The sequence below is a fragment of the Tauraco erythrolophus genome, chromosome 19 (assembly GCF_009769465.1).
Source record: "Tauraco erythrolophus isolate bTauEry1 chromosome 19, bTauEry1.pri, whole genome shotgun sequence".
Classification (NCBI taxonomy): Eukaryota; Metazoa; Chordata; class Aves; order Musophagiformes; family Musophagidae; genus Tauraco; species Tauraco erythrolophus.
In genome coordinates, this window is record NC_141483.1 from 9,622,949 (window position 1) to 9,637,901 (window position 14,953).

The window sequence follows — 14,953 nt, forward strand, 5'->3', positions numbered from 1 at the left end:
CTCTGCCCGACAGCCGCTGCAGTTTCGCCTTCCCAAACGCTCTGTGCAATCAGACGGATGGTTCTGGCTGGAAACCAAACCCAGGCCTCTGCTGTTGCCAAACCACTTCCTTTAGCAAGTTCTTGCACACATCAAAAGCTCCAACAAAGCCCTGGCAATCACTCTGCACGAGAAGCTCTCAAAATACGGGTCAGAACAGGGACCTGCTTTTCTAACAGTTTTCCCACTGGGAAAGCAGGAGGCCAGGCTTCTAGGAGCTGTAACAAGCTGAGAGATCTCTGCTATGTCCACCAAGATGTAGCCAAAGGAAAAAAGGACGCTGGGTACTGAAATTTCTGATCCATGCAGCTAGAAAAATACAACCTGGTTTAGTGAGGGGAAAAAAACCCACCAAACACTTACATTTACTGATGTTCTCTATGTCGCCCTGTTCAGTGATGATGTTCAGGAGCCCCTCCATCAGTAGCAGAGCCTTGTGGTACCTCTGTGCACAGTCCTCTCTGTGGTGGAACATCTCATCCAGGGCTGCAGATTGCACCTGTGGGCAACAACCCCATGCTGAGAGGTTACTCCCAGACCAGACCAAGCTTTCCCAGCATGGCCCCTCAGCTGCAAGAACACCTCCCTCGCCCAGCCTTCGGAGGCTGCACGGAGCATCATGATTGAAACCATCTGCCAAGGCCTCCAGCAGGAACTGTTAATGCCTGGAACTGGCTCTGAGCTAACCCTGCTCCCAGGCACTGTATGGTTCTTACCATCTGCACAGCATAGCTGAAGATGAGCTTCTCTGCAGTGATGCTGTTGATCCGATCCATGAGTTTCTGTTTGTCCAAGAAGAACCTCTGCAGTCTCATGTTGAGGCAGTGGCAGGATGATACACTGGATTTATAAAGCTCATTCAGCTTCTTCACAACTAGAGTAAAGGAAAGAAAAGTTTTAGGTGCTAATTCCAGTTCTCTCTGTGCCTCTCAATCTCCGTGCACAGGACCCCAAATGAGTAACTTGAAGAGGACAGGGTTATGTTAAAACCAAAAGACTAGCAGGAAAGTACTTGGTGCACCAACAGGGTCTTTTTTCCTTTCCCCTGTCACCTTCACCAGTTTTAAGCCCGCACGTGGCCAACGCCTACACATATGCCTAGTTCACCTGAGGCCAGGTCTATTTTTGTTTCCTTCAACTGCCACAAGGCAGGGAGCAGTTTGCACCATGCAAGATGTCTCACGCACCACCAGAAGCAACACACGTGCCAGATACAAAGCTTCTGCTCCTTGATGGGTGACGACGTGCCGTGAAGAAGGATGTGACTTACATGCAGTAGCTGCTGGAGCTGAGTGTGGATGAGCAGCACTGACTAAGCAAGGGAATCTCTCTCAGGACTCTGCTGTTGCAGAAAGACAAGACACTGATGCCTGTGAAAGGCCACCTCCTTTCCTGAGCCACGGCAGCTCACACGGGAAGGTTACGGGACAGAGAGTCAGGAATCAAATATGATTCTGAGGGATTAAATAACAATCCAAGGCAGCGAGCAATGCCACAGGCTTTAGTCTCCCTAGGTGCATGCCATGATCTACACAAAGTACTGAACACAAACTCCCACTATCATCTGATGAGTATTAACCGCTACGTGCGCATTTGAAAATCCCCACGCTGCATGATTTGCTCCTGGGGGAGGCAAATTAACCTGCACCATGAACCAGCCTCTCTCAGCTACAACACAGGGGGGCAACCTCACATGACAGCCAGGCCTTGCGACTAACTCGAGCCTTCCCGGGCAAGAGAGCAGCAAGCCAGAGAAGAGGCTGCCTCCAGGAAGAAAGGCTGCTGTAATTCTTCGTCAGAGAAAGGGACCGAGGCACATAAACGTAACGGTGTAGGGGTCAGACTGTCGGATCACCCTTGCTCAGAAGGGATCGGAGAGGGAGTGGGAACCCCAAAGCTCATGGGTGACATCAGGAGGGTGAAATGAAACACACCATGAGAAGAGAGTCAAGAGAGACTATTTAAAAGCCCAAAACAGAACAACACACAAATGCAACAATATCCTCCTCCATGGAATTCAATCAGGCGGAGCTATGTTCAAATTTTCAGGAAAAAGGGGATGGGCGTGGGTAGGGACCCTGCCTAGCACACACTGTCCAAGGACACTCCAGGGCAGCGTCCCGTCATGCTTCCCTGCGTTTTCCACACACATGGGCCACAAGTACCTTGAAAACCCTCTTGTCCTCACTGTGCGCTGCAAACCCTCAAGGGTGCAGTATTTTGTGGGGAGAGAAACACGAAAAGACAGCCTTGCCCAATTCCCACACACTGAAGGACAAATTACACTGCAAATCTAAAAGTTGCAATCTGCCCTGAAAAGAAGTCATTTATTTGGGTTATGACAACTTTCCTGTTAGCCTGACCTTGCGGAAGATGTGTAGCTAAACCTGTACATCTTGCTCCATACTGCCTGCTACAACATACGTGTGCTCATTGTATAAAAACTTCTGTTTTCACACCCTATCCCAAGGCAGCACAAGTACTTTCAAAGACTAAGCTCTCGGGGAAGGCAGCTGATGGGTCAAGTACTTCAAGTGCTTCAAAAAGCTCACTCAGTAATATTACAATGGTCATTTTTGAAGTTATTTTTTCTAATCACTGAATCACAGCCAGCTCACATCACAAGCCAGCCAGTCAGATGCAAATGTTAAGGCCGTAACACTAGCAAAGAAGTGACTCTGGCTTTACCAGTATTTTACTTCCTGTGTTTTTGTTTCACTTGAAAAATCATCACTGCCAAGACAGGTCTCCATTTGCCAAGTAAGCACTTCCTAGGACATGCACTCTGTAATTAAGTTGGACTTACGTCAAGTACAAATAAGCACCTGAGACAGAGATGTACAAGGAATCAGATAAGATACATTCCCCTCTCACTAAGTAGTGCTGAAGGTTCTCAGGGGGGCACCAGCAGGAATTTTGAGACCTGAAGTCAATGTGAAAAGAGGAACAAGACCCAGCTGTGCAAAGGGACAACAAATAAGCCTATGGGCATACCGGTGGGGGTTCACACTCAACCCTCTCCGTACCCTTTGAGATACTTTTAATCCTTCCCTTCCAGGCGTGTGCCCAGCAGGCTCTTACCTTGCTTGACAGTGGAGGAGAGGCACAGCTTGCCCGCTTTGATCTGCTCTATGGCCATCTGCAGCCCCGAGGACAGAAGCTCTGCTACTTTCAGATACAGCACGAGCTGCTCTGCATAGCTGCAAAGAAAGCACATTACAATGCAAATACATCGATGGGACAGTGCTAAGTCGTCCCAAAGGACTTCTGGTACGTAAGGATACGTGGGGTGGGAGGGAGCGACGGAAGACTAGGGAGCTGAGTCAGTCCTTACCTCCACTCTCGGCTGAGGAGGCTGATCTGGTCGGCCACCACACTCTCCTGGAGCTGGTACTCAGATGTCACCGAACTGCTCATCTCGCTGGAGCTGCCTTTAAGGGCAGCAATTTCCATCACGTAGTGGACAAAGGCCAGTGTGAAGCGGAGGCTGCGCAGGATGTCAGTGTGCTCTTGCTGTTGAAGGGATGCCAAGGTGGGGGTTAGAGGGAAAGCTGGCATGCCAGGGAGGGCTGCCCACCAAGAGCCATGCCAGCAACTCATCCCAGCTTACAGAAGTGACGCCTGAGCCCCAAGCTCCCCTACGCCTCTGCTTTGGGGCAGGTACAGCCAAACCCAGCCTCAAGCCCTCACACAGCATCAGTTCCTCCTCCACAGTAACAGCAGCAAGCAACAGACCCACACCAGAAATTTACAGGCAGCTTCCTGGAGAAGCTGCTGAGACTTGCTCCAAAATTCCAAGCCCCCTTCCCAAGGAGGATCCCAGCTCTGTGGGACTTTTTCAGAAGTCAGCCTGGAAGGGGGAGAGACCATCTGGACCACAGGTCCAGCTCTGGTCCCCACCACAGCAATGGTGGTACAACACTGAAAGCGGGTGTGGATTTCATGAGAGTGACAACCTCTTATGCCACAGAAAACAGCAAACACAACATGTCCCACTCTGCAGCCCATCCCTCACTTCGCCCTTGGTCTTCGTACCCTCCCAGTTCAGTGCAGTGAGCCCTGGGTGAGGTCCTCTGAGAAGACAGCAAGGACCACCTTTCATCTGCAACTCCTGTTCAGCTAGTGAGAGAAGAGAGCCTCTCACACTAAGTGCTGCGTTTGTTTCAAAGTAGTTTTTCCTCTGTTATTACAGATCAAAGAGGATTATCCCATTTCTGGGAAGCTGCGTTGCTTAAGTCACTGTAAGCATTTTTCAGAAGTTAGTATTTGCGGAAAACTGAATGCTTGTGGGTCTACAAAATGAATTGCTGTCTGGATCAGATGCAACTCCACTGTTGGTACTGTCTCTGTACAGAAGTGGCTAACCTGCTTGATCTTCAAATATTCAGTGGCTCGCTTCTCTCAAAGGGGGCTGGTAAGGATGTTTCCTACATGAATTTAAAAAACCCCATGCTCAAGTTCTGCAAGCTTTTGTTTTTCATTCACTGGTTCAGGCACTTGGCTGCTAAGGCAGCTCTGACTATCTGAAATATGAATCTCTCCTCCCACTGTCTTGCTACCTGGACAGTCCAGTATGGTAAGGAAGTGCTATCTCCATCTTCCTCTATTTTCTTTAAAAGCAGAGGAGGAACTTGGAGATTAAGTAATTACCAAGTCATACAAGAAGTTTGTGGCAGAGCAGGAAACTGCTGAGATCTTGCAGGTCTCAGCCTGGTATCTCTAACCAATACACAGTCCTTCCTCTCTGCTTATACAGTCGGCTTCCATTAATTATGCTGGTATTCATGGCCTCATTTGGCATTACGAGAGTCCTTCCTTCCATGCCCATCTCTGTACCTGTGTTTTTAAAGCAATGCAAAACAAACTAAAACCCAGCCTTCAGTTTGCATTGTCTGCACCGAGAGAAACTTTTTCAAAAGATGGAAGAACCACCTCTCTGAATGTAACAGCTCTGCTCAAGATAAATCAGGGTGCTTAAATAGCAAGTTTTCAACGCCCTGAAATATCTGCAGAAATCAGAAAACCTGCCAGGTTTGCATTCTGGCCAACTCCACAGAGCTCAAAGGTGTCTTGAAATATGCTGTAAAGGTTTGGTGCCAGGAAGGCTTTGTGACGTGCAAATGGATTACTGCACTCAGCAGATACGATGACCAAACCCAAATGACTCATTACAGATATAAGAAGCTCAATACTTCCTTAGGACACTTCTCTTCAGACCAATGTCCAAAGTGGTGGCAGCTGGCAGTGCCCCACACTTCTGGGACCTCAGAGAGGTTAAGGATGCTCAGTTAAACTCATTACTATTGTGAGCACATCAATGCTGAAAGTCCTGGCCCTGTGGCTCTGCAGGTAATTAAGCAAATGAATGCAATTCAGCACATAATTGACAAAAAACTTGAGCTAAACAAAATCTGAAGTAGAAGAGCAAACCCACATCCTTAAAACAATGTATGCATATCTCTGTGGGTATCTAGGGGTTTTCAGCAACACCAGCAAAACTCAGATACGAAGAGCCTTCCCCAGTCCCCGACAGCCCAAGGAGGTATCACGAACAGAGCTGAAACCATGACTGAATCTGCCTCCCACCTCTACTGCAAGCAGGCAGCCTGACCTACATTTCAAATATATCTCAGCTACAAAAGCATTTGCTCTGCTTCAGCCTCTCCTCCGCCTGCAGAGAAGGGGAGAGCCTGGCAGCCTCTCAGCTCCACAATCTGGTTCAGCTGTTCTGGTGCAGAACGTGGTGTCCCCCCACCTCCATCAGCAGCACGAGTGTCAGGTTTAGTTTTTTCCAGATCCTTTCAGCAGAGACCGAATCACTGCCCGACTCCCCAAGCGCACGCAGCAGGCACTGGTGCGGCACACTGAGCTACTCGCTCTCAAGTCACCTCTCACTAATGTTGAGCCTTTTAAAAGGGAAAAGGCCCAAAGTACCCAGGTCTTCTTCAGAAGCTGTTAACACAGAATGCATCAGACGACTGATGTTTCTAACCTGCAATTTCAGCTTTGGAAATGCTGAATTTTAACCTCGGTCACGGGCTGGCTCATGGGCTGAACGGCTCGGTAGCAGGCTCAAGGCCACTGTGTTCAATATGCCCTGGGCTTCCCGAGCGCTGCACTGGCCTCCCTCTCCTGAAGCCAGTTTGCACCATCTTTGGAAGCAACTCCCTTGGCTGCAAACATGGAGTCATCTGATCTCTGGATTTGTTTTCCTTTTACTTTCCCCTGTTCTTTGCCTCTAACAAGTCCCTGGGATATACCCACCTCCATGAGCGTCTCTTCGGGCAACTCTGGTGCCTCAAATGTAACAGCACCTTCCAGGTTGGCGGTGATGGGATCAGCAAAAGCGTACCGGAGACTCGAGGGGCCTTCCACAGCATCCCCACCAGTTCCCACTGCCAAGTGCCTGCCGGTGAATGAGCCTCCAGAACTGAGAGAGCTGGAAGACCCCACTGAGAAGAAAAACATGCAAAGGAATTACTGAAGATACTAATATTAGGCCAGGTATTCCTTGCCCAACAGCGGGGACAATCCTGTAGGATCCTGGAACTGATAGGAGCCAGTAACAGGTACTTTGGAGGAAGATGCAAGGACTCTTGATGCAGAATAACCACTCCCCAACATAAGCTCTTTAGCGACTCAGGTAGACCAGCTTAGAAGCTCAAGCAGATTTAATGCACCTTCCAGAATGTCTGTCATTTATGCAGACAATTCAGAAGCACTCTTTTTTTTCTTTTTTTGTCCAAACCCTTTCTGAATCCTGCCACAGTGTGTTGGGCTGATTTTTATCATACACCGCTATAGCCAACTTTCCCGTCATGGATCAGCATGGTTTGAACCCTGTTTCTTTACACTATCACTGAATCAGCACTTCTGATAAGTGAGGTTTTTATCATGGTTTCAAAACATCAACCACTTACATGCAAACCAGGAGAGCTTTCCATTACATGCCCTGCACTTCTGTTTCCCTCTCTTTACAGACAGGAGGCTGGGCAGAGAGTAAGTGACTTCAGCTGAGTCAAGACCCTAACCTCAGGATTCAGGGACCCTGTAATTATGGTGTCCATCAGACAATTCCCTCACCTTTTCCCCTTCTTGACCACTGAATCCACCCTAAGAGCACATTCACATAAAAGATGGACACTTCAAAAGGAGCCTCTGTCTCAGAGTATTCGTAATACCTTCACCGCTTCCAGAGGGCTTCATACCCCCTGACACACTGCCACAGAGGGATACATTCTGTCTGATGTAGGAAGTGCCAATACCAGCTACAATATTCTGCTAATTCTACCAAGGCAATATTCTCCACTGTCACTGATCCTTTGGAGGGAGATGTTTCTCTTCTAGCCACGGATTTAATTTGCTGCCCTACTCTGCCTTCAAAAGGTTCAGCAATATAAAGCACAACTGATCTGCAGAGAGGCACAGTCTTCCATCCTCCCAAAGCTCCCTCCCTGTTGGCAGCTATGCTTCAAAGCTAAGTGGATCATCAAAGACTGGCAGAGTATTCCCAGATCTTTCAAAGAGAGGAAAGGACCAACAGTATCATGTTCTGGATACCCTGTAATTCCAAGAGGCTGTTTGCAGAAATTGTTATGACGACTCATGAAAAGCCTCTTCCTTCGTATCTGTCAGGTGATCTTACGCAGGGCTTGTCCAAGCACTTGGGGTGCAGTTCCAGCTTGTGACACTCCCCTTTCCACCACTCACTTTGTGCACTGACTATAACATAAGGAGCTAGTGCACAGAGCTAATGAACAAAGCCTGTCAAGCAGCATTGCTTTGACCGCCTTCACCCAACACTGTGTACGTGTTGTAGGTTCAACAGCCTTCTCTTCCAGGCATCCCATCTGAGATCTTGACTGTTTGGCAAACCCTTAAGCATCCAAATATCAACCTGTTAAAAACTGGTGCTTGGATCTGCTTTCAAATTGCTATTATCCCCACAAAAACAATACAGGAAGTCTGAATTCTCGATTTGTAACATTTCAGTCGTAGCTAGAGGCTATAGCCAGAATAGTAACCCCATTGTGCTACAGGCCCGTCAGACACTTTGTAAGAGTCTCTGCCCTGCAGAGCTTACTCTCTAAATAGATGAGACAAAGACAGGATTATGGTCCCAACTTTCCAGACAATCAAGGATGTGAGTGGTTTTAGTTATGATGGAAAGCCAAGCCATACCCAGGAACAGAGCCCATGTGTCCCCCCCATCCCAGTCAAGCAGCTTATTCATGGTTACATCCAAACTTTCCCTGCAGTAATTAAGAACAACAGACTCGACTACATTCAGATGAGGAACAGCCAAGACTAAAACCCAACAAGCCAAAAATGCAAATAAAAGTGTCCAAATATTTTCTTAAACTGAACATAGACTCCGGCTCCCAGACACACTATCCCAAAAGGGCCAATTACCACAGCCTCAACTGCTGGCTGATGAGGCCAGAGCACCAGTGTCTTAGAAGAAGTATCTGCCAAGCAGGAGTGCATTTCCCCATTTCCTACTTAAGCAGCTCAGAGCATAAGTAACACCACTAATAATTTTACATACAGAGCCATCCCGGCCCCTTCCTAGCGGTACTCGTGCACTGAAATTGTTAGACACAGGTGGTCACACTCGCCTTTCATAGCTCCTCCAAAACCCACGGGGAAAACCACCAGAACACAACACAATCTTTATGTTTGTTGACCTATTGGCAACAGTGGGTCTGTGAACAGCTGCAGCGTTATTCCTGAAGCAGAGAGAAATGAAGTAAAAGAATAGCTTGCCCCTCTCTTCCAGTATGGGAAAACCACTACATGGCACTAGTCCTTACGCCAGTATGAGCAATAACTGGGGCTGGAGCCAGCACAAGAACCTCAAAGGCATTTAGACCAGCTGAGCTCTATGTACGGACTGTGCTCTGAGCAGCCCTCTGCCACCACCAGTGTTCAGCAGCAAGGAATTCAATTGCTCTGCCCCCAGGCATTCCCACTGGAACAGGCAGGTAGGTATCAGCCCTTTACCTGAAAACATCCTGGTCCTCGTGGTCTGTGGGGGGGTTGTTCCACTGGGAGGGGATCCGACAGTAAAAATCACTGGGGATGGGCTGGCAGAGCCCCCAGCCCGGGCACCAGAGTGCAGGGTCCCTCCGTAAGCACCTGAGGGAGCTGGGGAGACAGTTGAAAGGTGCAGACTGGCATTACAGGAAAGTTACTCAGAGCATGGTGTGCCTCACCCAGCAGTTCTATGTTCCTGCAGACTCTCTTGGGAGACACTGGTTACCAGCACAGACCAGCGCTCCCCCTTTGGAGGCATCCTCCGAGAACACGACCGGGCCAGGCTGGACTACATGACACGAGCCTGGGCAGCGTTACGCATTGCTGCAGCTGTTCTCCCCTCCTCGCTTCCCAAGCTGCAAGCCCAGGAAGACCCACCCTTGCAGAGCCACTCATATCCGAACCGCCTGGCAAAAAGTCCCCACTTCCACAAGTTATCACATTCAGAAGGGGCCAAAAGAGGAAGCCCTGCCTACAAAAATCACACCAGTAGCCAGCAATTACACAGCACACGTAGTCCACAGACCTTCGAGCGCTCCACAAAAGAAAGCAAACATCATTACACTCCTCACACACTGCAGTCGCTTCCTTTGCCAAAAGCCATCAGAAAAGCAGCCTCCCATATATTAGGAGGCACGCACGCAAACTGTTCGCCCCAGCCCAAACCACGACATCCTGCCAGATCTGCCTGGCCTTCCCACCTACCTGCAATTTCCATTGGCTTCTCATTGTTCAGGCTGTCGTTGCTGCCAGCTTCCGAGATCTGTGCCCCAAAGGCTGCCTTCAGAAGCAGGTCAGTGAGCCTGCCTGTGCTCAGAGATCTAAAAAGAGGACATACGACATGATGCAGAAAGTCACCAGACGCAAGGTTTCAGCTAACTTCCACTCCAGTTTGTGCCAACCCTGGTCCACAACCACTTAACAATACACAGCAAACAGTCTGGACCTGAAATAACCACTGGCTCTTTTCCTCTTTCAACAGAGCACCTGAAGTATCTCCTGCTACTTTCAGAAAGCATACAACTACCATGACTAACTGCAGTAATGCAAGTATTGAGTACAGCATTATTGTAACACGGTTTTTCTGTGATGGAAGATACAGAAATTAGTATCAGAGGACTCCTCCAGATCACAGGAGAAAGCTGCAATCTGCAGAGAGGCAGAGAAAAAAAACTTAACACTAACACCTGAGTGACTTTGTATTCTGTTAGCAGTTTGCAGATGCTACATTACAACTTAGATGTTAGTTGAGGTTTGAAATTTGCCCCATCCATCCTGTATTAGGGAATGAAGCATCACCATAAGAGAGACATAGATCTGTCGGAGTGTGTTCAGAGGAGGGCCACAAAGATGATCCAGGGGCTGGAGCACCTCTGCTACGAGGACAGGTTGCGGGAGCTGGGACTGTCTAGCCTTGAAAAGAGAAGACTTCAGGGGGACCTAATAGCAGCCTTCCAATACCGAAGGAAACCTACAGGAAGGCTGGGGAGGGACTTTTTACAAGAGTGTCCACTGATAGGACAAGGGGAAATGGGTTTAAGTCGAAGGAGAACAGATTTAGATTAGATATTGGGAAAAAATTCTTTAGTATGAGGGTGGTAAGACTTTGGAATAAATTGCCCAGAGAAGCTGTGGATGCCCCCTCACTGGAGGTGTTCAAGGCCAAGTTGGACAGAGCCTTGAGTAGCCTGACCTACTTGAGAGGCGTCCCTGCCCATGACAGGGAGGTTGGATTAGATGATCTCTGAGGTCCCTTCCAGCCTATGCCATTCTATGGTTCTATGATCACCTGTACAAAGCAGACTATAGCTCACCTGCCCTTGATCTCTTCCACAGGCCTCAATCCTAAGCCAGTTTGCTGGCAGTGGAAATGACCCATCTCCTTCAGATCTGGCAAGGTCTTGTTCCGTGTCGGAGTCACCATGACCCCCTGATGGGCCAAGAGGGTGAGGAGATTCTGGGAACTTGGGGTTTTTGGAAACTCAAATGGGGACACAGCCTAAGAACAACAGAAAAAACAGAGATCTGTCTTTAAAACAAAAGAGGAAGTTTCCCCTCACCCTCTGACTTGTTTATCAAAATTAAGTCATATGCATAATAACCTGCCTGAAATAAAGATCCCACCCCACACAGTTACTTGCCCCTAGTCCCAGAAAGACTAAAATAAAAGGACAACGAATTTCGCTGAAAATTTGTAGCAGCCTAACATAAGCAGAGAAAACGCTGTCACAGTGCCAGCTTCGCATGAGAAGCAGGGCTGTCACCTGCTTAACCGTCTGCCGTCGCTGCCGGGGATTCCTCCCGGACACACACCGGCGTCACAAGCTGAGTTGCTGCGTGCAAACCAGCCCACTAATGCGCTTCTGCCTAATCTGGGCAGCTCTTTTTCATTGCCTGTTTAAAACCCTGGGCTCTGCTCAGATGGTGAACTCTGCTGCCAAGCGAGATCTGTCCACTAAGAACTAGGACACCACCCCATTTCACGCAGATCACCGAACAGCCCGTGAAGAACAGCAAACGAGCGGTGATAAATCCAGGTCAGAGTTATCTGATCATGCAGCAGGTCACCCCCACATAACCCAAAAGATCGAGCTGTGAGAAACCCAAAAGCAGACTCCTTGACATACCTTTGTAGGGGAGCCCATTATAGTTGGCAAAGGGCTCCTCTGCATGAACTCGGACAGCTTCGGTGAGGATCGGAGCTGCCGGCAGTGCTGCAAGCCATGAATCTGCAGAGGCTGGCTGACTGGGGTATGACCAAAGTGAGCAACAAGAGGATCAGAGTGCTGCTTGGTTATCTTCTGCCTGCAGGAATGCAAATCTGACAGGTTGGGAGCACTGTGGAGCCGGGAGCCCATCCCTCGAGGAGAAAGTTCAGGTGTCGAGGAACCTGGAGGGCCCAAACAGAGCGACAAACCACATCGTTTTCTGATTCTAACACAAAAAGCCAGCCTGATCCCTGGATCCACTGCTAAAACATCTACAGATCAAAACCTTCAGTGCATGGCTAAGGATGGCACTCTCATCAGCACCAGAACCGAACCTGCTAGGCCTGATTGGGCTTTGACTCTACAGGAGGAAGAGACAGGCACAACAGGGGCACAGAAATGTAGCTCTTTTCCTTCGTTGTTGCAGCCCTTACAAAGAAAGGGACCCCGACTGTCAGAGTTCAGCAGCAAGGAAATTACACATCAAGAGGGCCATTTGGCAGAGGGGGAGTTGGGGATTTTGAGATCCTTTTCCTTCATTCAATCCACTGACTTCAAAGTCACAAATCTGAGTTTTTGTGATGCAAAGTCTGTCAGTACTGGAAGAGGCTGGCTGACTCCTACCAGCACACAGAAATCCTGGCTGGCCAAGCATCAAGAGAAGCTGCTGAAGGACCGTACCCAACCCTGAATGTCCTGAGACTATGGTTCTGGCCTTATCCATAGGAATAATGAAGGAAGACAATGACCAACGCACCGGCAACAGGAACCCGGCTTCTCACTTCTGCTCCAAGAGAAGAGGGGATAACAGTCTGTCTGGGCTGCTCTGGGATTGTTCCAACTTTGAAGGAACACAATAAAAAAAAGGTTATTCAGTACTAAGTTTCCTTAGGCACCACCACCACTATGCATCATCTGTTTTATGGAAAGATGCTAGTTATCTCTCCCATCTTCTCAGCCCTAGCTGCGTAGTGAAAAGATTGACAACTCCTGTTAAAGGAGGAAAAAAAGCTTTATCTGGTATTAGTTTAGCCAGTTTCAGTCCGACTTTGCAGTGAGATTAATTCAGAGGAATAGAATATGAATATTCTGCATTTCCCCATCAGCAGAGAGTAATAAATACAGGATCAGAGACACTAGGTATAAAGAATAGCTAGTTACGTCACAGTCTGTTCTTTTATAGAAAACTGCAAATCACATCAGTTGCACGCTGGGGTTTTTCTTTATCCCTCTTCCACTTGAATTGCATCTGGATTCCACAGTAGCATCTGGATCAGGCTACCAGATATTCAGACAACTGCTTTTTAGTTTGAACAGTGAAGTTCAAGCCCCTTCAAAGCTGGTCAGAATTTTGCTCTGACAGCAACTGACTTACGTTTTTTGTCACCCCAGCCTGAGCCAGTAAAAAGACACTTTGCACTCACAGAAGTCCTCTTCAGAGGGCAGCAAAATGTTTGATGCAGACACCAAAACAAAGCTTGCCTCTCCTGGGGCTAATAGGTATTTTACTTTCCATTTTGCTGAGGCCAAAGCACTTGTCAAGTAATCTACTGAGAAGAGCCACGGAGAACACAACAATCTGAATTCCCTATTACCTGGCAGCTACAGCCGGTCAGAACCTCCAGCTTTACAGGAAAGAGACATGTAATTTTATCAGGGCAGAAACATGCCAGTTGACATCTTACCTTGCGGTGATGGCATAAACGGCTTGGCACCACCAAAGGAGAGCTTTCTAGAGCTGGGCACAGATCCATGCTCTCCAGGATAAGGAGGGGAAGCACCAGTTTTAGGAAAACCAAGCGGACTTGTACTGCTAGACCTCCGGACCGTACCAGACCTTGTAGGAAACAACAGCAGCACACACGTTACTCCAGATGCCAGTATAGAAGAGTAAGGAGAACAGTTATCACCAGACACATATACACACAGCTACTTCCACAGAAGCAGAGCCTCACAACTGTTTATCCTGGATCAAAATCCCACTGTTCTAGGACTACAACAATACAGATTAAGATGATTATCTTTGCTCTCAAGAGTTTCAATCAAAACAAAATTTTGCAAAACAAGTGAAAAGAAAGAACGAGATTGCTTAACTGTAAGCAGGAAAGCCTGTCATTTTTCAGAAGTCACATTTAGATGCTTTCAAGATCTACATTAATCCTGAATGAGACAGAGTTTCTTATTTTGACATGTCCCAAGGTGTTTATTTTAGGCAGTGTCTTCAGAATGCCCTGAGAGGTCTTTGTTCAAGTGTCCCTCCCGTGCTGAGCCACTCGCTCTTTTGTCAGAGCAGCTGTTTAGGTAGAACGCTCTGTGCGTGCAGGTCGTACGATGCGGAGGTAAGCTGTGCCAAAGGCACTGCTCTGCCACACAGTTCTCACTCAAATCAGAAGCTGCAGAGCGAAACAGAACAGTGTGTGGCTGTCAGATCTGAAACACTTCAGTACTGCCCAGAGGAATTACTTTTGCGGCTGGACAGTCAGACTTGCCTGGGCTTCAAACTCCTTTAACTCCTCAGGAAGCCTCACCTTAGGGAGTTAAAATTAATTCCTACAGCCCACACACTCAGGAACCTCAAGTACTACCCAGCTGCTAAAACGAAACAAAAGAGAAAACTAGACTAGCGGGAAAGTGAGTACAGCCATGCTATCACTCTGGAGAGAGATGAGATTATTGTATATTAATTAATTATTTATCAATATTTTAATGTTTTTACCACTTATTAAGAACACACAACTTAAACTCTATTTACCGAAAAGCCATTCTGCCTCTGCAGGCTCCTCCACCAAGATTCCCATTAAGACTCCTCTATATAAGAAACCAGTCTTATAACAAAACACCAAGTCCTTTGTTCTAGTCTCAACTTGGAAACATTTTTTCCCTTGTTAAAATAATATTAGTCTCAGCCAGTAGGAGGTTTTCTGGACACGAATCAGAGAATATGCTGAAAAAAAACGCTGTGCTCAAGCCACTGGAAGATGCTGACGCCAAGGTATCCTGCCTCCTCTGCCAGTGACACTGCACTAAGCTGTCCATACGTATCTGAACCAAAGGAACTAAGGCATATGGGTGTCAGCAGTGCAAGCAGGGCTACCCAGGAACAGCAAAGTCTTCCTGATGAAGTGTCAGTACATCTACTCAACACCACTACTATGTGTATGTTTTACTTT

General features: G+C 47.9%; 1 protein-coding gene across 3 annotated transcripts in view; it reads right to left on the reverse strand.

Annotated features, from left to right (window-relative positions):
- Nucleotides 1-14,953, reverse strand: part of ULK1 (unc-51 like autophagy activating kinase 1) — an 82,270-nt gene that overhangs the window by 4,241 nt on the left and 63,076 nt on the right. For 2 of the 3 annotated variants that reach the window (XM_086623241.1, XM_086623243.1), the window contains exons 18-28: nt 13,469-13,620; nt 12,541-12,624; nt 11,703-11,965; nt 10,890-11,074; nt 9,781-9,896; nt 9,043-9,186; nt 6,304-6,491; nt 3,374-3,552; nt 3,121-3,239; nt 756-913; nt 403-538 (exon numbers count right to left, since the gene is read on the reverse strand). In XM_086623241.1, coding sequence (XP_086479367.1) covers nt 403-538; nt 756-913; nt 3,121-3,239; nt 3,374-3,552; nt 6,304-6,491; nt 9,043-9,186; nt 9,781-9,896; nt 10,890-11,074; nt 11,703-11,965; nt 12,541-12,624; nt 13,469-13,620 — 1,724 coding nt within the window. Of the gene's footprint in view, nt 1-402; nt 539-755; nt 914-3,120; nt 3,240-3,373; nt 3,553-6,303; nt 6,492-8,726; nt 8,769-9,042; nt 9,187-9,780; nt 9,897-10,889; nt 11,075-11,702; nt 11,966-12,540; nt 12,625-13,468; nt 13,621-14,953 lie in introns of all 3 variants that reach the window. The other variant, XM_086623242.1, reaches the window with a different exon arrangement.